Genomic DNA, 26,359 nt, shown 5'->3' with positions numbered 1-26,359 from the left:
CTGCTTTCCCCTGCCACCCCCAAATGACACAATATTTCCCTTTGCAGAAGCCACTGTTGTTTTCAGGAATATTCATTACAAGAAAAAAGTTGAGCAATAGTGAAGACACTTGTCTGCCCTGCAGTTAGATATGCCTGATTCCTCAGATCCTTCTTTTATTGAGTTACTGTAGATTTAGATAGCAATACTGTGTGTTTATTAGGAGGCTGAATAAATGTGGTTTGGGGAATCTTTGTTTTTAAAAAGGAAAAGACTCTTCTGTTAAAGCTGGTAACAGATAAAATAAACTAAAATTTCTGATGCTATTTCACTTTCTTTCTTTGTCTGTTTTATCTACTTTGTGGGGAGTTTTTTGTGTAATTGTTTGAAGATTCCAGTATCTCTTGTAAGAAATTCTTTTTCATATAACACAGAGGATCAGATCAAGAAGATGAAGCTCTCTAGAAAGTAATACCTGAGTCACTCACAGGCTTCAATAAAATGTCTCATTGCTGTTGTGCCTTTCCTGTAACTGCTGCCTATGGATTAAATTATACTAGCTGCATTAAAAACTGAGTAGATTTGTGCAACATTTTTGTGGCAGGCAGTTTGAAATAAGCACCCACTGGAAATCAAAGATGGCATACAGCTGGCTGTTTCCATTTTTAACATGAAATTTTCCTTGGGCTCCCCGCAGCAGTGGTCTCACAGTCTCCTCTCTTGCCAGCAGATGCTGAATGCTCTCCCTCTTGCAGAACAAGAGGCACTTTCTGGCTCACACCTCCCAGCCACTCACACATTCCCTCTTCTCCTTCCCCCACAGTGCTAGAGCAAGGTACAGACCAGCTCTGGCCAAGACACAAAATACATTTGAGTGCACTTGGAGCTGCTGGGGCCTGAGCTCTTGGGCTGCTGGCCAGCTCCTCAAAACCTTCTTCCCAAAAAATAAAAAAAAAAATCAATATCCTGTTAAAAAAAAAAAATATAAGAAGGAAACACTCAACAGAAGCATGTTGTCCTTGATCAAAGAAATTACCCTGGGTGGTCCACATGTTACCAGCTGGGTGGGTATTTGGGTTGGATTAGTGGTGGTATTCTGTCTTCACATACAAATATATCTTGTGGAAGAGTATCTTGGGTAAAATATTTTTACTTCACTCCCAGTTGCTTTACCTTCCATTTATTTATCAGCAGATGAAGGATGAAGTGTCCTGTATTTTTACTTTCATACAGATATACAAAATATACTTTAACAGCTACTTTTTACTGAAAATAGGAGAGAAAGAGATCAAAGAAAAATAAATCATATAGAGACTCTATATGAGATCAAATCTCACAAATCTAGGAGACAAAATGCCAGAGATGAGAACTCACTTTCTGGCAGGTACCATCTCCTATACAGACAGGAATCTACTCAGCTGCTTTGCCTTACTTGATAAATTAAACAGATGCTGGAATTCATTATTCAAGCCAGGGAAATCTTCAATATCCAGTTGGGAGGTAGATATTATTTAATCACCTTACCATGAAAAAAATGAATGCTCTTTTAAAAATTTTTTAAACCATTACCATTCTGTTTTGGTGTCAGAGGGGAAGGTGGCTGTTACAAGCATTAGCCACAGAAAGTAACAAAACACGAAAGCAATTTTTAAGTAACACATCAGTCTGCATTGCTTAAAACACATGTGCATTCCTCCTGCCTTGGAGAGCACATAACTTCAGAGGGGATAATGATAAAAATAAGAACAGCAGTGGAAGGGAACTCTGTTTGGATCTCAGGGGGCAGTGCACGCAGCCCTACCGTACCTGTAGCCTGCAGCAGTAATGCGCCGCCGCCGCCAAGTCACCCATTTCAAAGCAGGTTTCTGTGCCACTATATGCAAGCTGTAGAGAGTCCTCCTCTTCTCCCCACTCTAATCTGTATTCAGAGATGTCAGCACCAGAACATTCAGGACTCTGCAATACAAATATTTATGTGGTTCAGTTCAGAAATGAGCACTTCAGATTGCTGTGTTTCACCAGGGAAGGAATAAAGTACATGGGAAAAAAACCCCAACAACCACCCTTATTTCTAAATTAATACACCATTACTGCTGCAAATGGAAATGTACTGAGTTAATGTTCCCTAAGAGGTTACTGAAACAGGACAATTCTCCACAAAAATTACCTGATTGAAATTCAGAGAAAAGAGTGAGCGTACGCAGCTACTCTGCTTTCCATCAGGACACTCAGGAATAAATTGTCTCTCCACTGGCTTGGCAGAAGCTCAACCATGGAGAACATAAAAAAAGCATCAGTCTAGTGCAGCTAGATCAAAACACAGCTCTGGAAGCACTGGCCTTTCGAGCCTGAAGCAGTCACTCGTATTAAGAAAAGAACCACCTCAAGGGAGGAGCTGGCCTGAGGTTCTCTGTGGAAGTCACCATCAGTCCCGGAATGGGACCTGGGAGTGTGGATCCTGGCACATTCACATCCACAGTGAGATTCCCATGGGATCACAAAATCATCACATGGTTTGGGTTGAAAGGGACCTTCGAAATCACCTCATTCCAGCCCCTGCCATGGGCAGGGACACCTTCATCAGACCAGGCTGCTCTAAGCCCTGTCCAACCTGGCCTTGAACACTTCCATGGATGGGGCAGCCACAGCTTCTCTGGGCAACCTGTTTTGGGGTCTCACCACCTTCACAATACAGAATTTCTGCCCAATATCTAATCTAAACCTGTCCTCTTCCACATATTCCCAGCAATCCCTTTATTTAAGGGAACACAAAATGAATGCCAGAATGAGCTGGAGGATGAGCCAATACAGGCAAAACAGCACGGTTCCCAACCCAAAATATTCAGTGTTTTTAGCAGAACTACCTAGAGCTGTACTGTGTAGCCTGAAGCAGCTCAGGGAAGCTCTGCCTGCAGAAGTGTGGCCCACAGGGACTTGGTGATTATGACAGGCAAGGTGTAATTTCCAGTGCAAGGATCCAGAGCCCTGCTGCACACCACAGCGACCACCCTGCACAGGGCACAGGGGCTTCTCTGGCTGCCTCAGAGCTTCCAGCTGTTTGAGTAGGAACATTCAGAGCTCCTAAGGCAGATTTTAGAACAATGTGTAAAAAAAAAAAAAAAAAAGCATCACAGTAGGCACCACAGCATGCTCTCTAGCCAGATTCCACAGTGCTTCACTGTTTTTCCTTCTTATTCATATCAGCCAAAAAATGACACTCTTTAAGAAAACATAACCACTGCAAACCACAGCTTCATTTTTAGCTAGAATAAACAAATATAAATCCTCCAAATAAATAGAGAGCCTACCAGAACCACTGCTGCATCCCTTCACGGCTGGGGAGAGAAAATCCCTGACCATTAAAAGGTAGCATCTGAAAGTTCAGTGCAATTTCTAGTTGCAAAAATGACTAATACCCCCAAACTGTACCAAGTACATGTGTCTGTTATAAAATTAAATGCAGGTTACGTTTGTATCTAGATATGTTGTTAGCACAATCCATTTATTTGAGCATCTTGTGAATGCCAGTGACTTCTCAACAGGGGCATTGTTTTGGGGAGGAGCCCAATAGAAGCAGGGCAGGAATGGCTGCTAGATTCTCATTTTAAGTCTGTGGCAGAACTACAGCCCCACTGAACCACACCACAGTGTTATTTATGGCAACATCCTTTCTTTTCTGCCTTAATTACACAACATTTTTTTTTTAATGGCACCAGTCATCCCCACAGCACTTCAGCTAGCACTTATCTTGAGCCCAATGCCCAAGATGCCAGAGAACAGAGGAGGAATGCACACAAACTGAAATAAAAGTACGTATCTGGGGAAGAGACAAACAATTTTTGAGGGGGGAAAAAGCCCTACATTGTAAGCACTTATGGGGAGTTAATTTCATATCAGAGACTCCAGTTCCAGCCAAAATCAAATATTTGTCTTCATAATTCCAATTCAGAACATGCTGATGTGCTAAAAGCTTGCAGAGAGCACTTCTATCATCTGATGTCAGTGCAGGAGGTCTTGTGTCTGAAACCTAGTCTGGAAGACTCATGACCAACTTTATGCAATTCTTCAGAGCAAAGTAGAGAAGATGATTTTTCTACAACACAGTAGTTTCTACAAAGAGCTTCCTTGCATTAAAAGATAGTTCCAGACCAGTAAACAGCTCTCAAGCTCGCTTTTCAGTTCTGTGGTGACCATACTGGTTTGGATAAGCAAGGTGGAATTAAACACCTTGGGCACCTGACTCACCTCCCAGCTCACCAGGACTCGTGTGTCTGACAGGAAGGACAGGGAAGGTGCTCTGCACTGGCCTGGTGGCCCTGCTGCTGTGGTGACCTCTGTCGCCTCCGAATACGGCCCGTACTAGAGGGGAACAAGGTGGTTATTATTATTATTATTATTATTATACAGGTGTACATCCATCTCAAAGCCCTCAAGGGCTTTTCAAGAACAGCACATGAACTTTTTTCAGCGCACTGAACTTTCTCCAAGACAGGTTGGGCTTCCAACACCCAGCACCAAACACCAGAGCTCAGGATGAGACCACACAAACGACTGCGAGCTGAAGTGTGAGGTGAGCTCAGGAACAAGCTGAGAGCATGTACATCCTTTGTGCATCCTCCTGTGTGGCAGCAAGAGCCCACAAAAGCAGAAACCACCTCCAATTTGCCCAAAAGTGAGAATGAGCACTCAGTAACAGAGGAACAGTTTGTGTCCCTCTGCCTTACCTTAGCACAGTGTGTTCACATGTCATAATCGGCTTCTCATGGATATAAAGAGGAGCACAGCAAGAGCACAGTGCATACTGGAGTCCATATCCAGCTTCTTTTGCATAAAATGCCTGCCCAAGTTCATTGCAGAAGGACAGGACATGCTGGAGCCCCAGTCTGGTACAAGGTGCAGGGACATGCTGCACACACGCCGTGGACGCTCTGCTCCATGGGCAGCTCAGCTCAGACAACTCCTGAGCCCGTGGTAGGAGAATAATTTAAATGCATATTAGCAAAAAAAAAAAAAAAAGCCAATTTTCAGGAGTCTGGGAACCTGGCTTCAGCCAGCAGTGCGAGGACAGGAGATAGCACTGAAACAGCCTTTCTGAGGCCTCCTGAGTGGAAGAGTGAAGTTTGCTCAGTACATCCCCAAGTTAATTAGAAATCGTTCTCCAGAACAAAGGAACTTCACTTGGAAGCAATTAAGAGGAGTAACACTGATATTTACTTATTTTGTAATGCAGTATTAGTGAGCCTGAAAAAAATGAGCCACTACAAAAGGCCAAACAACACAGAAAGGATGAACCCCAGAAAACTTCTCTGCAGACGTGTCAGTATCTGCCATCAAAGAAAGGCCAACACTGATTGCTTTGTCTTACAAAGAATGCACATGTCAAAAAATCTCATTTATTGACTTCTGCTGTTTTCAAGGAAGAATCTGGCAAAGGATATCCTCTCCTATTCTGCACCTGGTAGAAAAACCCAGCCAAACCAGAACCAGTCCCCTCATTTAACAAAGGGTGAACTGGAACCAGAAATGCTTTGAAACTGTTCTGCCAAAAAAAAAAAAAAAAAAAAAAAAAAGCAAGCAAGGCATCATATATTCAAAGCTACCAGGCAGGCAATGTCTTTCATTCCAGCAAGCAAATCTAATCTTTCCATGTGCATTTAATTACTTTTTCACAAAAACAAAACAGTGAGTATTTTTATGACAAAAGAGATTAACAGTCTTGCAGATTTTTCTAATACCCAGGTAAAGTTTTAACAGAACTTCTCCCTGTAAGCAAATAACTTTAGACCTTTGTGTTATGTTTGTCATCAAGATTTCCTGGGAAGCAACGCATCAATGCGTGCAGCTTTGTTGGGACTTTATATAACACCACTGAAATGACACAAAGGGAAGCATAACCAACCCAAACCTCAGAGAAAAAGATCTTTCAGCAGATCTCCATGGACATCAAACAGAATTTCTGATGTATTTGGGAAGGTACTTCTTCCAAGGAAATAATTTAACAAAAAAGTCTCACAGACTCTATAAAGCATGTATTTTTTTGAAATTAAAACAAGAAAATCATCAGGAATGTGTTTCCCTCAAAACCTAACACCTGGGTGAAACTGCAGTTCTTGTTTTTACACACTTTAGATTTAAAACAAAAAGAAGGAAATACCACAGAGTGAAGATAAACAGAATCCTCCTTGCAAGCAGCTATGACTTTAAGCAGGGATTTTGCACATCTTGGAGCAGCTGATTCTGGCCAGTCAAATCGCACCAGTACCTAAAACCCCCTTTTAAAAGAGACCCAGGTCTAAAACTGCAGCTCTTCCTCCAAATTTCCTTTAAAGCATTTATCACCTGCTTTTTCTTTTGCCCATCTGCCCCTGCCCCTCCTGCTCAGCAGCACTGACAGCTCAGCCCCAGCCCCAGCAGTGCCAGGGCAGCGCACATACCCCGCCGTCGTTCAGCGCCCGCACTCGGAACCTGTACGTGGCCCCAGGGAGGAGGCTGCTGACAGTGCACTCCAGATCAGGCCCATGGTACACCTCAGAAACAACTTCTTCAGGGGCTGTCATCTCCACACTGTACTCAGAGACAGGACAGCTGCTTTCTGACGGAGGGACATCTAAAAGAAATCATGCAATTTGTTAATAACATTATGGAGTGTGCCAGGAAGAGCCATTTTTAACTTCATATACCACAGAAATGTATATAATGTGTGTGTTTGTACAGATACACACACACAGATGTATCTCTTTCGTTGTGGGCACCTTTTTTTTGCCCATGAAAACAATGTACTTGATAATACTTGCAGGTTATGTTACAAGCCAGTACCACAGAATCAAACTGCCTGGGGGAATCAGAAAAACAGTGGCCACCAAAATGCTTCCAGGAAGCATATGGGTGAATTTTTATACTGGTGTTGGAATATATTTGACAGTTAGAAATTTCACTTATCCAGAATTTGGCTTAACAAATGATGCCACAAAAACACTTGGATGCTGCAAGATTAACATTGTAAAGAAAACACTGTGGGAAAGTGGCACGTGCCTCATATTCTGAAAAATATGCATTTTTTGACAATTTAGTGCCATGACTGTAGTCCAACATCTTTGCAAAATAACAGGGGTCCAATAGATTATGTGTGTTATACTGTGGATCAGGATTTAAATGCCACCCAAAACCCTCAATATGTTCTAATTCAAATTTTTGAAAAGTTATGTATTAGAAGTAGCAAAACGCTTCTGCCAAGCCAATATTGCAAAGGAATAAAAAAAAAAAAAGAATTTGAAACACACTGTGTTTTTGAAATAAGAAGATGGACATTCTAATAAAGCTGATAGCCCTGAGAAGGGCAGGTCCTCACTAAAAAAAATGGGAGCACAGTTAAAGGACAGCTGAGTTCAGAAATCCAAGACTGAGCCCCCGCAGTCGATGGGAAGCTGCACTTCAGACTTGCTCAGACTCCAGTGGACTTTGCTGTGCACTTCCCAGTGCACAGGACACAAGCAGCAGAAACAAAGGCTGAGGCAAGATGAGCAGCTGACCACCAGGAGCAAAGCATTAGAGCAGCAGGATTGCTGGCTTACCCCACTGCAGCTGCACTTCCCTGTGCCTCGGCTTGCCCAGAACTCTGGGCGGGCGGCAGTGCCCCGGCGCGACACTCAGCGTACGGACAGGTAAACTCTCAGAGCACTGGGAGAGAACAGAGCCCAGTTACCCCTCTGGCACAGTCACCACCTTCAAAGCAAGCCACGGCTACAGAGAAATTGTTTTCTACACCCACCACTTCAGGGAAATTTATATAAACAACAAAGGAGAGGAGATGCTGTCAAGCATTTGTTACTTACAAATACAAACAATAGAGCTCCTTCGTTAGCATTCTCAAAACTGGGCTCTCTATTTTAGTTTTCCTTGGTTTTAAAATTATGTCAAGGCCTAAAGTACTCAATCTTAAATGAGAAAAAAAATCAAAGCAGGAGGAATAAGAATATAGGTACTGAAGTCAATTTAACTCAAAGAAGGGAATTACAGGAATCAGGGGCTGAAAAAAGGAACCCAAACACTTAAACAATTCAGCCATATGAAAGGTAATTGTTAGAACAAACTACCTCTTTCTGCAACTCCAGTCAATACAGGGTCAAGCACATTAGAGTCTGGCCTTTTTCAAGCAAGTGGCCACACCAGATAAACACTATGGTCTTTTCTAATGTAAATATAAACAACTACAGATTGGTTTTGAGGAAACCAAATCTCACTAAATTGCAGCTTGCTGAAAAGAAAATTAGGTACACATAGAAATCTAAAATTCAGCAGCGTAAGATTAACTGCAATCAGTGTAGTTTTACTGTGCTGCAGCGAAAACATTCCCCTTCTTTAGAAAGCAGCAGTATTTTACAAAAAATAGCAGATAAATATCTGAAAAACATAAAACCAACAGCCCTTATTATTAGATAATACCCACCTGACTGTGTCCACCAGTGCTGATACAGCATGCCCGGAGTTTATACAAAGTGCCTGGTTTCAAGTGAGTACAGGTGTATTCTGTAGCTGAGCCACTATAGGCCACTTCCCACTGATTTGCTAAAAGTAAGATATACCCAAGTTTAGAGAAGTGGAAATTAACACATTTAAGAGTGTCTAGGAGAAAGGAAAATCCTCAATGTGGTCGTCCACAAGTGATGTATTTCAGGAAAATCATTAGTATTACTACCACTATGAATATTATTTCCCACTTGGAGAAAACACACAGACAGATATGCAAATACATATACTTACAAGTATAAATAAATAATTCTTATATATAATGTATAAATCTGCAAATATATGCACACAAATATAAATTAAAATATTTCTAGATTTACCCATAAAATACTATCGTTATTAGTAAAAAGAGGATACCTAAAGAATCCACTACAAAACCTTCCCAAAATCCAACCCAAACTTACCCAGGAACTCTACAAAATATAAATCTGTTTCAATCACTTTATTAGGGGATCAATGATAATAACAATAATAGCCTAAAGAGTCAGGACTTCCTTATAGTAACCACATTGGATTGAAATGGAGACAACTTTTCTCAAGTTTACCTTCTGGACTTCCTTGCGAAATCTCCAGCAGGTACTTTAGGATTTCTGAACCACCATTATCCTGTGGAGGATCTGAAAAATTAAGACAAGAATAGGAGTGAAAGACAACAAAACAATTACCAAACTTGTTTCTGATTTCTGATGCAGCACAAACTCCCCCACATTAATTACACCAAGTTATATGCAGCAGAAGTGGGTGACAGAAGTTAGTTTTCAGCAGGAATCAGAATAAGGCTGCTGGATATTGATGATCCAAACAAAACATATGGAAAAAACACTGAAAGAGAAGCTGCATGGAGGTTTGTCCCACTGATAAAGGAAGCAGCTGGAATAAAACTTCAATGGGACATGAAATGGAGAGTGAAAAGCCTGAAGATGCACCTGAGTGCAAGCTTATCAAAAACAAAACATTTTTGCTTCTGAACACACAAGAGCTTCTACACCCCTTTTACAGTACTGAAAAAAATTAAGCTGTCAAGCTCTCCAAACACATTCAACTTTAGACTGAGAAGCAGCATGAACAGTCTAAGTTCTAACACGTATTTACACGGTTTTATCTGACTTTCTTACGACCCCAAAAAGCTCTGCTACAGCAATCTGAACTGGCTTACCCCACTTCACACTAAAGCCATGAGATGTTACTGGCCCCTTGATCACGGGTCTGGTTGGAGGTCCTGGCCTGTCTGGGCTGGTTGTGCAGACCAACACTTCACTGGGAGAACTCTTCCCTTCCACGTTGGAAGCAAACAGCTGAAACAGAACACAGTGAGTTTGCCCTTGTTCATTGCAACTGCTTTTCTGGCAGTTCTGCATCAGACTACTTCTAGTAATTGCACAAATGCCACCAAACTGGAAAGTATGCCACATCCCCAAGTGTGTGGGGTTCTAATAACAGATATTAAGATTGTCATGGTGTTTCTTTACAAACCACAGTGATTTCTTCCCCTCTCTCCATCAGCAAGACATCATGACATGTTTAAGATAAAAACAGGGCTTTTCCTTTAAAGAAAAAGTCACTTTTTAAAATAACTGTGTCAACTTGCAGTATTTTTCTCTTAAAAGAAAAAAAAGAGAACTATAACAATAACTTTGCTATTTTTATTTTGGAGGTATTTCAAATTGCTATTTACAACTAAGTAATTCAGAGTATCAGTAATCACCAGTGACACCAGGCTACAAATTTGCTCCGATATCAATGCAGTTTTGAAAAATCCATGTTTATTTTGAAAGCAGGACTGCAAAGGAGCACTAAGGGTTCTCTTCTCTCACCAGCCACAGCAGCCTTTACAACACTAAGCTAAAAGGCATCATCTGGGAGTGACAACAAAAAACTTCCCAATTCTTTGGATAGTTCTTCATGCAACTTCACAGGGTTTTCTGTCCCAGAGAGCAGGAAAAAATTGTTCCCTGTGAGGGTGCTGAGGCCCTGGCACAGGCTGTTCAGAGCAGCTGTGAATGCCCCATGGACAGAAGTGTTCAAGGCTAGGTTGGAAGGGGCTTGGAGCACCCTGGGATAGTGGAAGGTGTCCCTGCCCACAGCAGGAGGGTTAGAATCAGGTGATCTTCCAACCCAAACCATTCTATGACTCTATGATTTAAAGGAATCTTTGGGTAAAGTTTTCTTTTTGTTGCTCCTGAATATACTAAGACATAGAGAAACCAGCTGTTGGCTGCACACACAGCCTCTGGCCATCTCCAGAGGGACACCACAGCCCAGGTGGCACATCTTGTGGAGCCACTGCAGCGGACAGTTGGGGATGGATGGATGGATGGATGGATAGCTGATCCTGGATAAACCCCACTGCCTTCTCCTCGACAGCAGCACCCAGCACTGCGTTGTGATCAGAGACCTCAGCATCAGAGAGGAAAATGACTGAACTTCATGTCTGCAGTAAGACTCCAGAGCATCTCTTGGGGGCTCTGTATTTATGAGCATCCACAGAGTAGAAGACACCAACACTTGCTAAAAATCAGCTCCAGAACCAGCCACAGGGACATATGAGACAGAAATGCTTCAATTTCTGTCTGCCAGGGGAAGACAGGCCCCTGTGCTGGGGAGGACAGCTGTGCTGGCTGGGCACCTCACAGTGTTTGCTGCATTCTGTAGAAGTGAGGTGGGATTTGCCACCAGGGACCAGGTTTTTGAGAACAATGCAGCCAGCTACTGTCACCTCACACCCTGAGGTACACTTTTACAACATCCTCCTAACATGATACTGAGAACTGTGATTGCTCCCCAAAGTCTGAGTAACAGCATCTCCTGTGTGATAAAAGTGAAAATACAGCTAACAGTTTAATGTATTAAGTCACAGTATAAAGCAAATCTGTATTTGATGACTCAGTTTTGGAGGGAGCACTAAAGGATCCCCGTAGTACCTGGAAAAAACCCAACACAGAAAACACTACACAATGACAAGAGGAAAAAGATTTTACCCTGAATTTATACTGTGTGCTTCTTCTGAGATTCTTCACAGTACAGGCTTGCTCCTCTCCAGTGTACTTTGGGTGAAACACGCTATCCTAAAAAAACACAAAAGCAAACAAATTCCCGTAACTGAGGAGTCTGAGAAAAGGTTTCCTGTGTTACAGTCTGTACCTACAACACATCACAGCAAAGGGGTTTTATAGCTGAGTGCTTTAAAAAAAAGAACAAGAAAAAAAAACAAACATAATATATATATATATAATAATATTAATTATTATTACTACTACCACTTTTAAGCTGCAAGGCCATAATGCTTTTCCTCCAGAAGAAGCATGTTGCAGCTGCCCTGAATAGTATAATTTTGCTGCAAAATAAGCACAAAAACAATCGTGGCAGGTTAACCTGCTACAGAAATGGAAGTAACAGATAACAGAACACAAGCCCACCAAGGAGCAGCCAGGAGGACACAGCAGACTGACCTGGCAAAGGACAAGCTGCCTTCTATCTCACAGAATCCAGGGTGGTTTTGTAAATAATCACAGATGACAGCAGAGATTTTTAGCTAAGGATTCCTAATTCTGCTGCGCAGCAGAGCAAATCACACAGCTCCTCCCTGCCAAGTACCCAGTACTCCTGGAAGGCCCTCCAAAGCAGCAGTCCGTGCTCTTCTCAGTGATCTCCAATTAATAAATCAAAACTCAGCCTAAGTCGTGCACTTTATAGCAGCACAGCACTTACATTATCTTCTTCCTGAATTTCCAGGGTGTAGGAAATCACCTCCTCTGGTGTGCACCCTTCCACTTTATTCCACTGCAATGAGATCCACGTAACGCCAGCTCGAACAAGCCGTGGTGCAGAAGGGGTCTGAGGAATATTGCCTGCAGTGTAGCAAACCACCTCCTGGCTGTACCCACTGCTCAGAGACACAGCAGAGAGAGAGGAACATTAAAAACAAACAAACAAACCAACCAACCTCCAACCCCCCCAACCAAAGAAACAAAACAAACAAAAAACAACAGCAAAAAAACCCACCACAAAAACACTAAGCTAAAGAAACCTAAATCTCAATGTATTAGAGAAATATTTCACATTTTCAAAAAATTTGGACAATGTTCAAATTGCTCAGGTGGAAAAGATGAACACCCAGTTAGGAAGTGCCAGAACTAAGAATAGAAAAAAATGCAGGATAGCGTGTCCTCACAGTCATTTTTACAGATCTCACCACAGTAACACTGGAAAAAAAGATTTGATTGCCTAAAAATATTAACTTGTTATTAACTGTGAAGTGGAAGAAAATCTCATTTAACAAAGGGGAGCTAAAACATAGGAAATAAAGCCTCAAATGTTGACCTTCTGGATGTTGAACCTGAAATGTGCAGAATACAGCTTCTATAAACTCATATCAAAGCTCTCAATGGAAGGTGAGATTCTTGCAATTTTCAAATCTGTTTCCAAAGTACAAAACATATTTTGTGCCTTAAAGTCACACCATGAACTTAATTTAACACACAGGAAGAGCCACATCTCCTTAATCCTAATATTCTTTCTCAAAAATAACCTATTTGTTGAAATACACTTATATTTAAATACACCATCTATAACTAAAACCAAAACAACACAAAATCATCATACATGGCAAGTCCACAAGCATTACAACAAACCAAAACTATCTCATGACATGAAGTGTTAGATGACATTATCGTGCCATACTTTTGAGTGCTGTCTATAAAAATAAGGCATGTGCTGCTGGTGCTTATCTGACAGATTAGCACAGAGCAGCTGACCATAAATAGTTTTTAGTTCACTCCTTCCTCAACAGCCTGAGGGGAGAGAAAAAAGGGAGAAAGAGAACAAAAATAAAAGGGGAGGGGAGGCGGGGAGGAGTGTTGAAACACGCCCTAAGATATTTTAAAAATCTGGAATCTGGCAAAGAAAAGAGATGCCAGAACTGGGAACTCTGCACAAACCCAATTCCCTTCCAGCTACACTCAGCAGCTCCAGCTCAGCCCCCCTCTCTCTCCACATCGAGCATCATTTCAAAGGGGAGGGAATCACTCTTGCAAGAAGTTGGGAAAAGGGACTCTGTGCACACATGAGTGGTCTCAGTCCATCTCAGGAAAACACAGGGATGTGAATAAAGAAGCTTTATAAAGCTATCAATTGCTGAGAGGCTTGTGTTTTAGAAGAGAGAACAATACAGGAGTCTCCTGCCACAAAACACATTGTTATATATCACTAGTGTTTCTTTTGTGTCCTTGTAATAATTATTAGATCCTGTTTAGCTAAGAAGGACAATAAAGGAGTACACAAGGGCACTGGATGTTTGGCTTCTTCACAGCTAAACCTTTCCTGGCCTGCTCTGCTTGCCTGAGCACAGGAGCACACACAGCCCCTGCAGCACAATGTCTCTCTGGCCACGCTCTGCTCCTCAGCTGCAGAACATTTCATCCCAGTGTTCCCTAGCAGCTCCCACAGGACTGAATTAAGTCTGATTTCTCATCATCTTCATTTGAGTGCATCAGTTCACATGCAAGGAAAAGCAGAAGCCAAACCCCATCTTTCAGTGCCTTGGATGTGCCTGACCTCTCTCAGTCCTGCCTGTCTCTCCCTTCTTTCCCATCCCATCAGCCAGCCCTGCCAGTCTCAAAGAAGGAAGGGACTGTACTGCTGAAAAGAGACAGAAGGGCTTTGCTTTAAACCAGAAAAATAAATATATCAAGATTCCTTTCAAAATCTGTAACTCAACTTCCCCTTGCTTGTTTTTCTTGGTTCACAGAGGTCCCTAGTGGGAATTTAACATAACAGATGTATTCTTTTTGTATTAGGAATAGACCACAAAACACCATTTAACACCTCAAAAGGAGTCTATCTGCTTAGGCTGATCTCATCATGCTGAAGGTACACAGCAATTCCCTGGGAGGTGAAGGATATCCCCAGGGAAAGTGTGACTTACCTTGAAGCATTAATAACAGAGCAAATGTCAGATATTTAACTCGAAACCATGAAGAGAAAAGAAACAAAAATCCCTCAGAAATTCCTCTTTATGCTGTCATTGATCAGTAAACTCTTCAACTACCACTTTTTCTCAAGAAATGTGCATCCTGAGGAACTCACCTAGTACCGATGTCGTTCTGGGCCGCCAGCCGGAAGGTGTAACCCAAAGCTGGGCACAGCTTGGTCAGCTTGCAATGCTTCTGGCTCCCAAAGTAACATTCTCTGAAACCACTGTTCCTCTTTCCCTAGAAAGAGATAAACCTGTAATGGGATTGCTATGAAACAAAACCATGCCATGCTCATTTTAAAAGGCGCTGCTAAACGGTATCGGAATTAGATGTTTTCATAGGGGCACCGTGCAAAGGAAGCTGTGCAAGCACTAACAGCACTGCTGTGCTCTGAAAATCACACAGATCAGCACAGTCAGTCTGCTGTCAGATCCCTCCTCATCTTCTTGTATTTGTGAGACATATCTACAGCTCCAGCTTGAAACACAATTTATCCCACTCATGAACAAAAAAGTGGGAAAATTATGACTGAAATGAATCTCTGAATCTACTCGGTCACAGGAGCACAGAAAAGGCACAGCCAACGTTTCTTTGCACACATCCATCCCTCGCTGGGATTGTTTCAGGAATTCTCTATCCCACAAGAGGGCTCTCGCTCCCCACGGTCCAGCACGGCCAGAGCCAGAGGGACAAGCTGGGTGCGACCCGCCCCGTGCTCTCCAGGGCAAAATTTACTCATCCCAGAGGAATAGTCAGCATGCCAGGTTCTGCACGCACCCCACTGCCCGGAGCACACAGCTTGTGGGGAGCAAGCAGGATTTGCTGGGGAGTTTGCAACTCTGTTAAGGAAGTTGTTTGCCAGAGGGATGGTTTATGGAAGCTTCACATGACCATGACCTGGAGCAATGGTCCACCCCGGCAAAGACAACACGAGGCAGCAGCCCAGAAGGTATTGAGACACTTCTCCAGCTCCCAAGTATTTCCTCAGGTACCGGTTTGTACCTCAGCACCACTGAGGACAAGGACACTCAGAAGTTCTCTCCCCTACCCCACCACATTTAAAACAAAATTAAACCCTTGTCAATCCACCCCAGCTTGGTACACCCTGGGGGAGAAATAAAGCCAAGCTGTTTGCAGGACAGAGACCCTAAAGTAACAGGGAATATCCGGACTCATTCTATGCCACACATGCAGAACAGTCAGTTTGAAATCTTCCAGGAGAAAGGACATGGATTGCTCAGCTCCTCATAAATAATATCTACCAGAACTGAAGCAGTTGAAAGGAGTTTTAATTGCAATACTCAAATACAAAATTAATGGACAATTACATTATGGAGTACCCAAAAGCAGCAGACCAGAATGGCAGCCTGACAAAGCACATCCATGTGCTCCAACGTGTGCAGGAGACAGGGTTATTTATGCCCATCTCTGCAACTTCTTCTGACCAAAAAGCTCTGCTCAGCCATTTACTAGTTTTGGCACGTGTCTGTACAATTTTTAATTTTTATTTTACTATTTACACAAGGCATCCCTCCCTGAGGCCAACACCCTCACCTGCTGTGCCTCCTTGGGCTCACTCTGCCCTCCCACACACTGCTCCTCCTCCGTGCTCAGAACATCACCACTAAAGACCTCAAAAATGCCTCAGTGGGACATGCATTTCTCACGGGCCCATTCTCCAGCCCCTGCCAACTTCTACATCTCCCTCGGATTGTGACACAGAAGGAAAAACTCCCTGAAATGTTTGTAGTGAATCTCCAGAATGTGTTTATCAGGCTAGAAGCAACCACGCAGATCTCCAGCACAGCACAACAATGCAGAGGCACTGAAGGGACATTTAGCACACTGGCAAACAGCCAGAACTTTTCTTTATACAGCAGGAGCCTACACTTGCTCTAGAACTTCTTCACACACAATCTCACCCACCTGTTCCAGCTGTAGCATTACTGCACAGCTCAAGTAAATTAAGGAGCAGAATTGGAAAAGAATCATGAAACCCAAAGCAAAAAACATTTTGTAAAGGAGAAAACCTTTTCAGATCTAAAATCCCTAGCTATACAGTGCTTTGATAGAATTTATTTCGGTCAAAAATAACAGGTGAGCACATTTCTCAGCTCAGCAGTAATATATTTAAAATGCAGACGATACAAAACCTAATTAGGAATCTTATGTTTCAGTAAAATATCCATTCATCAGTGCAGCACTACTAAAAATAGATTTTTTTTTTCCCCCTATGCAAACTCTTATAGGTTGAGTTGCATTAAAGTAGTTTTTCTCCAACTTTTTAATGACTTTACTACTTATAAATAACTGAAAACATTTAATTTCTTTTGGATTTCTGCTTAAGAATGCCTTTTAAAAAATGATTTTCCTATGCTTTTTTTCCAAGAGAACAAAGTGACCAATTGCTAAGCATGTGGTCAAATAAAACAACGCTGGCTAAAAAGGAAAACCATGAAAAATCTCACCTATAGCACAGTGCCTGAACAAAGAGCAATGGGCCAAGCAAACTCTCATTTGTCAGACTGGTTGGTTAAAACTTTGCCAAAATTGCCGAACATTTAAGGTATCCTTAACTTTGTAACAGCACAAACCCTGATATTGTCTATTTCTCTTCTAGAACTGGTATTGTACATTCCCCAGACTCACTCAGAGACCAACTGGTATTCAGATTACTCAGACTGGCTGGTATTTTGGATTCTATTGGCACTAATTGGAGAGGCTGGCCGATATTTCTAATTATCCTGGCATTAATAGCCTGGAAATAGCCTCTCCACTCCTTCTCTCCCAAGATTTATGAAAGCACTAATGCTGGCATAATTATAGACAGGAACAACTGGCAGGCTGGTACTGGCTGCCACCCAAGAGTCTTACAGCTTTCCCAGAATCCTTCTCCTATTCTTTGTACACTCGGCATCCAAGTTTTTAATCCTTCAAATAATGTTTCGTAAGTTGCTTAAAATACACTGTATCATCTCTGCAAGTATTTCTAATCCCCAGATTTCGGAGCGAGAGCGCTGTCGGACTTCCCCAGCCCGTGTTCCCTTTTCTTCTCCAGGACAGCCCACCCTGGGATGGACCATCAGCGCCTGTCTGAGGAAACAAGGACAATTCAGCTCCACAATACTCCAACACAGTGTTAAACACACTTAAGAGCTCTGCCTGCTATTTCAGCAATATTTCAAGCTGCACACTCACTTAACACAGGGTGCTTGATTGCCTCTGGAGAGTGTATTTATTGAAGAAGGGATTTGAGGTTTGAAATGGGTTTTGTTGACTGAGTTCCCTGCAGCAGACCCAGTAAATAAACACAAAAGGAGGAAGGGGCCACTGCAGGCACAGCAATGCAGGAACGGAGCACAGTCCTGCACAAGACCTCACTGCACGCGACTGAAGCCAAGCTCAGCACCACATCTGTGACCAGGATGCAGGACTGACATCTGCTGTGGCCACACCAGCACTGGCTTCTGTGTTTGGGTCACGTTGGCAATAAAAAGGAATGGACTGAAATTCAATCTGACACAGAGCTGTGGAGCAAACTGTCAACAGTGTAACACACCCGAAGATCTCTCTACAAAGCATTTACTGGGCCAGTTATGCAAGTAACTGAATTTTCTCTATAGACACTTAGGAAGACAGCAAAGGATCTACAAAACATCCCTAAATTATACACAAACCCCAATTTTACCCAAGACTCTCCTCTTGCTTGTCACACAAGAGTGGCACAGCCACAGAACAGACTTGGAGGGCAGGTAAGTGAACAAACACAAACATGGAGCTCCCTGTATCCAGTTCTGGTGGAGCACCACTGAGATGCCTGGCTCAGATTATCAGCTGGTATAAACAAGCACATCTCTGCTACCTCGAGGAATTTAAAACTTTTGGCAGAACAAAATTATCCCTATTTATCTCTATGTAAACTTCCCTATTAACTATCCATCATCAAATCATTAAATAGTGTGGCATTGTGTTGGTCTTTCTCTTCAGTACATTAAAATGAGCTGCTTACTGGGTAAGAATTAAAGCTGCCTTGAGTTATACACAAACCAGGGACATACACTGTGTGAGAGGGATGTCCTTGTCTCTGGCTCAGGAGTATTCCTGCCCTTTCCCATAGAGAATGAATAGGATAGTCTTGCTATCCATATACACAAGAGAAACATTTATTTACTATCACTTAATCACACAACAAGCATTTCACATCTAATTAGTAACAAAGGCCTGGTTCTTACAGCAGTGCCAGCAGCATTTTTCAGTGCAGTTACAGTTTACTGATTTTGATGAATGCTGGCATCAGGGAAAGCATCACCTCCTTTACAGTCATGTTTTCTTTTTGGTATATTTTTAATGCTATTTTTTCCCTGATTAGCCTTTTGCTTACCCTGAATAATCAGTCCTGGCACCAAGTCATCAATTGATTAGTTCAGGTTTGTAAGTTCAAAGTTCATAGCAAAAGAGCCAGAAGATGAAGTTTTCTGTAATTACTGATTTTATTGCCAGACAACTAATGCCAATCCCAGCACCTGTGGTGCAAGCGTGTTCCAATCCCAATGAAATCCAGAATACCTGAGACAGGGGTTGACCCTAACTCCTTTGGAGTCAGTGGAAGTTTTCCCAGGGTACACCCAGTGTATCTGAGTGATAATTTGTTGGACTGATCTTTTACTCTCCTATTACAGAATGAAGTGTCCTACATAGTTCTTAGGGCATTTTAAGAGAACAGTTTATTAGCAAGGTATTACAACTCTAATTCAAAGGCTAGGATCAGTAAAGGGAAAGCATTTGTGTTTTTTAACTAAACACGCAGCACCAGTCACATTACAAACCATTTATTCCAAACTGGGATTGAAAAACGTAGGCTAGCTGGAATAGCTTTATATATTGACAATCTTTCAGAGTCTGCAGGTCAGGAGAAACCCCAAACCTCAGAACTAAACTGAAGCAGCAGCTGGGTAGGGCTGGCCCAGTAACACAGTAAGCAGTGTAACCTCCTAGAATTTCCCACCTCACCTAATCCTGGGGCTGTAAACACAGCGCTTCTGCTGCCACTTTACAGCCACAGTTTGTTTTCTGCACATACAGGTGATGCCACCTACACTCCTGGTGGCATTTTGGATGCTACAAACTGTGCCTCTGCCTTGAAGAAACAGGAGGAACCAGGTGAGATACTGCTGAGCATCTGACATGCTCTGAGATCTGAACTGCCCCAGAGACAGACAACCCATGACCCCCCAGCCCTGAGCACCAAGGGAGCCCCTCCCTTGGAGGGGTAACTCTGCTCGAGCTGGAGGAACACACTGGTGTGACTGGGACACAACTGGCAGTGTTTACCTGGATGCCTCCACCACTCTCCACATCTCCCATGCCCAATGCCAGCTTTGTTTCCAGAGTCTGAGCTGCAGCCTTTGCCCAACAGCCTTCCAGGACCTGTGTGCCATGAGTGTGGCGAGGGCTTTCCACACCATTCTTTCCTAGAAAGGGACTCAACTTCCTAGGCAGGCTGCCACTTTTGGGTGTTTTTCCACCTTTATCATCAGACAGATTTCTTGCTCTCTGCTCTTGCAAAGCCCTCTCTGCTTTGCAGCCACGATTTAATTTCCTTGTGATCTCTGATCTTCCCGTGTTTATATTTTATCCTGTGCCTCGCAGCTAATGAATGCTGCTCTAGCTGAGATCTGGCACCACGTTCCCTGTTGCCTGGCAAGCCTTCTCCTGTGCCTTGATGTATGTATTCCTTGATTTCAGCAGGACACAGTGTGGCATTGTGGAGAAGGCAGTGCTTTTGCTTACGTGGAGTTTACACAACCAAGCGCGAGCCTACGGGGCACTGCAAGTGAATTCTCTCTTGTACCTGGGTGCCATAATTCCAGCATCTAACTGCACTTCATGCCAGAGGCACAACCTGCCATGGCACAGGGAAAAGTGAGTGCAGCAGCCTGCCAGCCCACCACTACGTGTGACAAGGCTCCTGCAAACCCAGGCACAGCCAGGCTGCATCTTCAGACTTTTCCTTTCTCAAGCTTTAATAGCAGGTTTTAATTTCAGCGGCTTAAAGTTGCATTTCTGTCTCTTATCAGAGGAAAAAAAAATTTAGAGAAGCTACACCTGTGGCATTAACTGTCTCAGAACTTGACAGCTACATTTCAGCCAGGAGTCTTGTCAGACCACTGGAGATGTACCAAATTAATTTGTGCAGGGCCATTATTCTTTCATCTGTGCTGGCTAGCTATCCATTATAATCTCAGATTTCAGGGTTGTTACTGAGAAAACAAGATAATTAAAATAGGTAGACTAAGGGAATCGGGATGCCTTCATTTTTTCCCATTGGAAACTGAACTACCCTAAACCAAACTGCTTTTGCTCTGTGAAAAACAGGAGTCATAACCATTCTCTCTGAAGACAAAACTCTTATTAAAGAGTTTAAAGGACAAAAGCACTTTAGAATTGCCTTATATATATCTCCAAAATTATGTCTAAGCTCCATGCAGACAAAATTAACATTACAAGTATTTGCACTGTATTAATTATCTCCTGATGGTCCTTCTTCTGACAAGACCTCTGTTGCTTTGCAGGCTGGACTCATCCAGGTTTCCACTGCTCTGTGCTGCTCTGTTCCCTCAGCTCCAAGTTACTGGAAGCCTTGGAAGAGATCACAAGTGCACAGTCAAGGTGCCACAGAAGGTCTACAGGATCATCCTGGCCCGTCCTTTCGGAGAAATCTCTCTTTAGTCTCCTTTCCCAGACTTCACACTCCCCCTTTTTCCCTTTTTCAGTGACAACCTTTGGCTTTCCATTATGTGCAGAGGGGCAGCAAGTCATTCTGAAGTTATTGTTTAACTTTAGTTCAGGTTCTGAGGGTTTCTCACCACGCAGACCCCACTAGCTGTGACAGTGCATACAATAAATGTCTGCACAGTGAGCGGCTCCAAACACCCAACATGTAGCAGAACGAGCAGGGAATGTGTTACTAATGCCTTGGTAGAAAACTTCACAACAGAATACTTCCCTTTAGAATATTTTTAGACTACAAAAGACCTCAAGAGATGTTTCTCAGACTTTACAACCAAACACCCTTTCACACCCTTCATTTGCTGACTCGTGACGTTCCTTTATTTACATGTTGTCCAAGCCCTTTCTGTTACTCAATATTTCTTTTTTTCCTTCAGAGATAGTACTCCCTGACTCATGCTTTCTGCAGAAATATGGCTTGTACAAAGGAAAGGGGGGAGAAATTAGAGGATAGAGGGAGGACTCACAAGAACCCACCTCCAGCAAATCCTCCACATCATCTGTTGGGACACTCTCCCAACAGCCCAGTGCTCACTAACCATGGAAGATATTTAGGAGAGAACTTATTTCCTTTGTGTCTGGAAAGGAACTAATTACCACTACACAAAGGACACTGCTTTGACCCTGAGTACCTTCTCTGTAGAAAGGTCTGCAAGATCATGGCTCTTGTCCTCTGAGGCAGGAACAAGTGTTTATTCTGCACTCAGCAAAGGAAGAAAGAGATCATGAACGGAACTCTAAGATACATCACAAGTAATTAAATAGTAAGTAATGCTAACTAACAAATAAAGTACACCAAATGAGCGACAAAAGATTTCAAGGGTACGGAAACAGAATATTGTCTCTGTATAAAACACACTGAATGGAAAGTTTTCCCCCCGCTGCCTCTTTCACCTTTCCAACTCTTTACCTAATGCCATCAGGATTTCATTTTCCCATTTCTACTTTCTCCTGTATTTAATTATTTTTCTTTACTCAGCAAAATCCTTGTAAAGTCTGAGTACCATTTATTTGTGTATTTTTTCCAACTAGTTACTACTTACCTCATCCCACTCCAGAAGGTAGCTGGTGATTTTTGAACCATTATCAATGGGTGCCTACAAACAAAAACAAACAAAAGGTGATTTGGGGAATAAGAGAAAACGGTTTCACCTCCCCCAGGCAAATGACTACAGTTTCAAGTGAAACCAAAGCCTTGCACATGGCTTGGCAACCTCTTAACGAATGCCGGGAAGAAGCTGGACATAATGAAACACATACATTTTAAAAGTCAAGTCAGTGCACAGGAGGGGATTTGTCAGAGTACAGCAAGTTCAAGTCCCTTACTGAAAAATGACTGTCTCAGCCTCCAATTATTTCCACCATTTGTGCTCACTGTCAGTTCTTTTTCCCTGCTTTTTGCCCAATCCAAGCGTTACCTACCTTCCACTGCAAGGTTAAGGAGCTTTTGGTCCTGTGCGAGGGTTTGGGTGGGAAGGGACACTCTGGTGCTGAGCTGTGAGTAGTGAAGCTTACTGGCTCTGAGCAGGATCCCTTTACTGAGTTGTACATTGCATATACCCTGGAAACAGCATTCAAATAGGTTATAAATGTGCTGGCAGTTACAGTGGCACTGCCTCGGCCACAGTGTTTGACTACCAAAGCACCCACACCATCCACTCACGACACACTTATCACAGACCAATGGCTGCCTTCACCTCACTTATACAAGCATGCAAAAAAGATTACAGCAGAAGAGGAACAGTGTTTTGTGCAAATACTCCCACAGAAGACCGAGTTATCTGCATTATCTTTTTGTTCCACCAGTATTTCCTTGCCTATTACCAGGCTTTCACACACTGTGAAAAGATCCTTCTTAAAATCCTTCTTAAAATACAACAGAGAAAAAGGTATCAGCTTTAATGCCTGGTTTACACTTGATCCACATGTACCACGTTGAGTGCTGGTATCTGCTGGTCTCCTTCTGTGGGTACAATCTTCTACATAACTCAGGCATCAACACTTAGTGCACCTCCATGGATTAGAACTAACACAGCTCAGCAACATTGCTCTGATAAACTAAAAATCTTCAAAGCAAATTTGATTTCACACAAATCCTCTATATGTCAGCATAGAACATGCAATACCAAATAACAGGGGAAAGCAAATAGGATATACCTGAGCACTTCCTCACGAGGTGCTTTTCTCTGGAAAATTAATGATGTTACTTTTTCCCTTCACATTTTCCATGCAGCAAAAGAAAAGTGCAAATTGGAAGTCTTCTACTCAAAAAAAAGTTCAGGCCATGACCAGACAATGACCTCTGAGTTGGCCGTAGCTATTGTGTGCTTGAATGCAGAGCTAAAGAAAGGGCAATTTCTAAATTTGTTTTCAGTAGATAAGAGTGATTTATGTACAATGGCCACCTACGCAGAACAAGAACTGCTCTGGTGCTGCTTTACACATCACCTGTTAGCAGGCAGGAGCGACAAGAATGGCAAGTAATTAACTGAGTCTGCATCTGGCAAGTGGCACATACATGTGCTGGAATTGAGCATGGCCGAGCATCCAACACGCACCACAAGGGAAATAACACCGTGTGAAAACGAGCTCGAGGGGCATCTTCAGCAAGTCACTGAAACACTGAGCACAGCCAGCTCTGAGGGCACCAAAACAGTACTCCTGAAGAAAAGCAGGTGTTGGTTCAGAGCAAACCAGGTTGTCTCAGGGTCCAGCAGGGCAGCAACAAACACAAGCACCTTGGTCCAGTAGAGTCAAAGCCCTGAGAGATGCTGCCAAGGTCAAGGAGACCCGAGGTGATCTGCCCAGTAACTGCTGGCCCCATAAATTTCTTTACTCAACAGATTTATTTCTTCACAGTCATTAATACATAATGCAGTTTCAGTGAAGAAAAAAAAAACCTACGGTGGAAAGCAAACAGCAGCTGTTCTAGTGTCAGCTTGCTCCACTACAAGCAGTGCTGCTGCTTTGCAAGTCTGACTTTTGTATTTAGCTGCTCCTTTTTAAACACAAGTTACTGTTAACTGTTCACAAACAACCTACAATTTGGCAAACCTGCAGGAAGGTGGAGGGAACTGTAGGCAGGGAGGAAGAAGTCAGCCAGGACCTGGGGCAAATACCCACAATGTCCCTAAAAATGACCAAAATCTCAGCCCAGCTGTGCATGGTGACCTCTCTGGTGTTTGAAGTTGGCTTCAAAAGAGACGTCCAGTGCTTACAGAAGGAAGCTCAACAGTGTTTTACAACCTTCTCCTTGTTACCACCTCTTTGCTGCTAAGGCCAGGACTCCTGCCTGACCTGGGAGCTGCATCTTTTCCTCATTTATGACAAGTTCCTTCTGGTCTTGTGCTTCTACTTGAAGAGCTCATTTTAGGGCTCCACTAGAAACTACCTTTAAAATTAAAAAGAGTCTATAGTATCAGAGCTAGATGGACACATTTCAGTGTTGGATTTTTTTTTTTTTCCCCAGAACTCAGAAGCAAGGTGTTTGTTCTTTAAACAAACAGGAGCAACCTTGATGTGAAACAGTGTGCCAAACCTAGCCCTTGTCAGGAAAAACAGAAGGGAACAATAGACAGGAGTGAAAGGATTTTTTTTTTTAGGATATTGGGGGTAAGTGAACAGGATGTAAATTCAAAGCCTTGGTTCATAAATAAAACCTTTTTAAAAAAGCAACATGAGCAGGTAACAAAGTATTAAAACCATCAGAGAGCAAAACTAGAATGTGTTAATAGTTAATAAATGTGTAAAACACTTTATCAGAATAAAGAGAAATATGTTATGAAATTATCAACACAGGTCAGTGTGAATCCTTTTTTTCCCCTTGGAATAAATGCTGAAATAACTATGGTCAGATGGATCTGTATTCAGCAGATTTAATTCCCAAAGCATGGCCTAATTATGCAAAAAGCATGCTGGAGTACTTTCAGTGTTTATGGTACAGGAACTGAAGAAACACCAGTTGCTTGAGTCAAATTTTTAAACAACCTCAGATATCCCACTTTCATACACAAGCACTTCCAGGCCTGTTATCCATACAGAAATACAGATAAAGAAACTTCTTTTTGCCTCTTACTACAGCAATGACAACAACACAACGAAAGATATTGTTCAAAAAGCACTCTCATAGTGCAAGATAAAATCATAAAATATTTAGAAACCACTGAAAAACACACCTACAGAGGTGACCATGAAGTTATTGAACTACACTGCATATTTACTTTAAAAACTTTCACATTTATTCCCATATAATTGAAGAGTTTATATTTAAGTGACATTCATTTCATGCTAACTCACCTGACGTGATAATCTGTTGCTGGCCTAAGGTCCTTCAGGTTGTATTCTAATTCTTCTCCACTTGTAGGAAAGAAATCCAAACCCAACAAATTAATAAATTATGAAAAGCAGTAATACACTTAGCACAGCTAGTGATTTTCTAGTGATATAATTTGAAAGAAGAAGAATAATTCCTCCAAAGAGAAACAGTAGTAAACCATATACCAACAATTTGTCAACACACTTCATGTTTCTAGAAAACTTCATAAACCTCCATATGCACAGAAGAAAAGAATTCATCTCACCAATTTATTCAGTAAACTAAATATATGGGCTTATTTCAATGCTATCTTATATTTTGTTGATATTTGTATAAAGTTCATTGTGGTTTTCAACCCTCCCAGAGCTGAAAGGAGCAAAACCCAAACATTATTGTTGTACTTTCTGCATATTCCCTATTCAAAATGCTTCATACAAAGTGACCCATTGAACTTCAGAGGAAGAAGCAGAGTTTCTTGCACAACTGTTTCACTTACTGCTTTCTCCTCCAGAACCACACTCCCTGTGAGGACCACGGCAAGGAGACATTTAATTAACACCCAAACAGCTGGACCCACCTCTCTTTCAATACCAAGAAAACTTAAAGCAAAGTGGTTTAGACATTTTAGGGAAAAAAACTATTAATTTCAAAAGCAGCCAACATAGTTAGGGCTATTCTTTTTCCTTCTGGCTTGTTTGCTGGTAAATGAACACTGGGCTCAGTCATGTGTTGCCAAATCTGTGAAGATTAAGGTACGGGTCAGTGCTTAATAAGTAAT

At 42.3% G+C, this 26,359-nt stretch overlaps 1 protein-coding gene across 2 annotated transcripts in view; it reads right to left on the bottom strand.

Moving 5' to 3' along the window:
- The window catches only part of FNDC3B (fibronectin type III domain containing 3B), a 184,468-nt gene that overhangs the window by 30,679 nt on the left and 127,430 nt on the right, over window positions 1–26,359 (bottom strand). For both annotated transcript variants that reach the window (XM_039556875.1, XM_039556876.1), the window contains exons 9-21: window positions 25,563–25,622; window positions 22,689–22,827; window positions 22,310–22,363; window positions 14,590–14,714; window positions 12,214–12,388; window positions 11,484–11,570; window positions 9,662–9,800; window positions 9,051–9,122; window positions 8,426–8,544; window positions 7,551–7,656; window positions 6,414–6,586; window positions 4,225–4,338; window positions 1,786–1,935 (exon numbers count right to left, since the gene is read on the bottom strand). In XM_039556875.1, coding sequence (XP_039412809.1) covers window positions 1,786–1,935; window positions 4,225–4,338; window positions 6,414–6,586; window positions 7,551–7,656; window positions 8,426–8,544; window positions 9,051–9,122; window positions 9,662–9,800; window positions 11,484–11,570; window positions 12,214–12,388; window positions 14,590–14,714; window positions 22,310–22,363; window positions 22,689–22,827; window positions 25,563–25,622 — 1,513 coding nt within the window. The remainder of the gene's footprint in view (window positions 1–1,785; window positions 1,936–4,224; window positions 4,339–6,413; window positions 6,587–7,550; window positions 7,657–8,425; window positions 8,545–9,050; window positions 9,123–9,661; window positions 9,801–11,483; window positions 11,571–12,213; window positions 12,389–14,589; window positions 14,715–22,309; window positions 22,364–22,688; window positions 22,828–25,562; window positions 25,623–26,359) is intronic.

Source organism: Corvus cornix, chromosome 9 (genome assembly GCF_000738735.6).
Source record: "Corvus cornix cornix isolate S_Up_H32 chromosome 9, ASM73873v5, whole genome shotgun sequence".
Lineage (NCBI taxonomy): Eukaryota > Metazoa > Chordata > Aves > Passeriformes > Corvidae > Corvus > Corvus cornix.
Note: the sequence above shows the minus strand (reverse complement) of the source record. Positions and strands in the feature narration are given on the sequence as shown.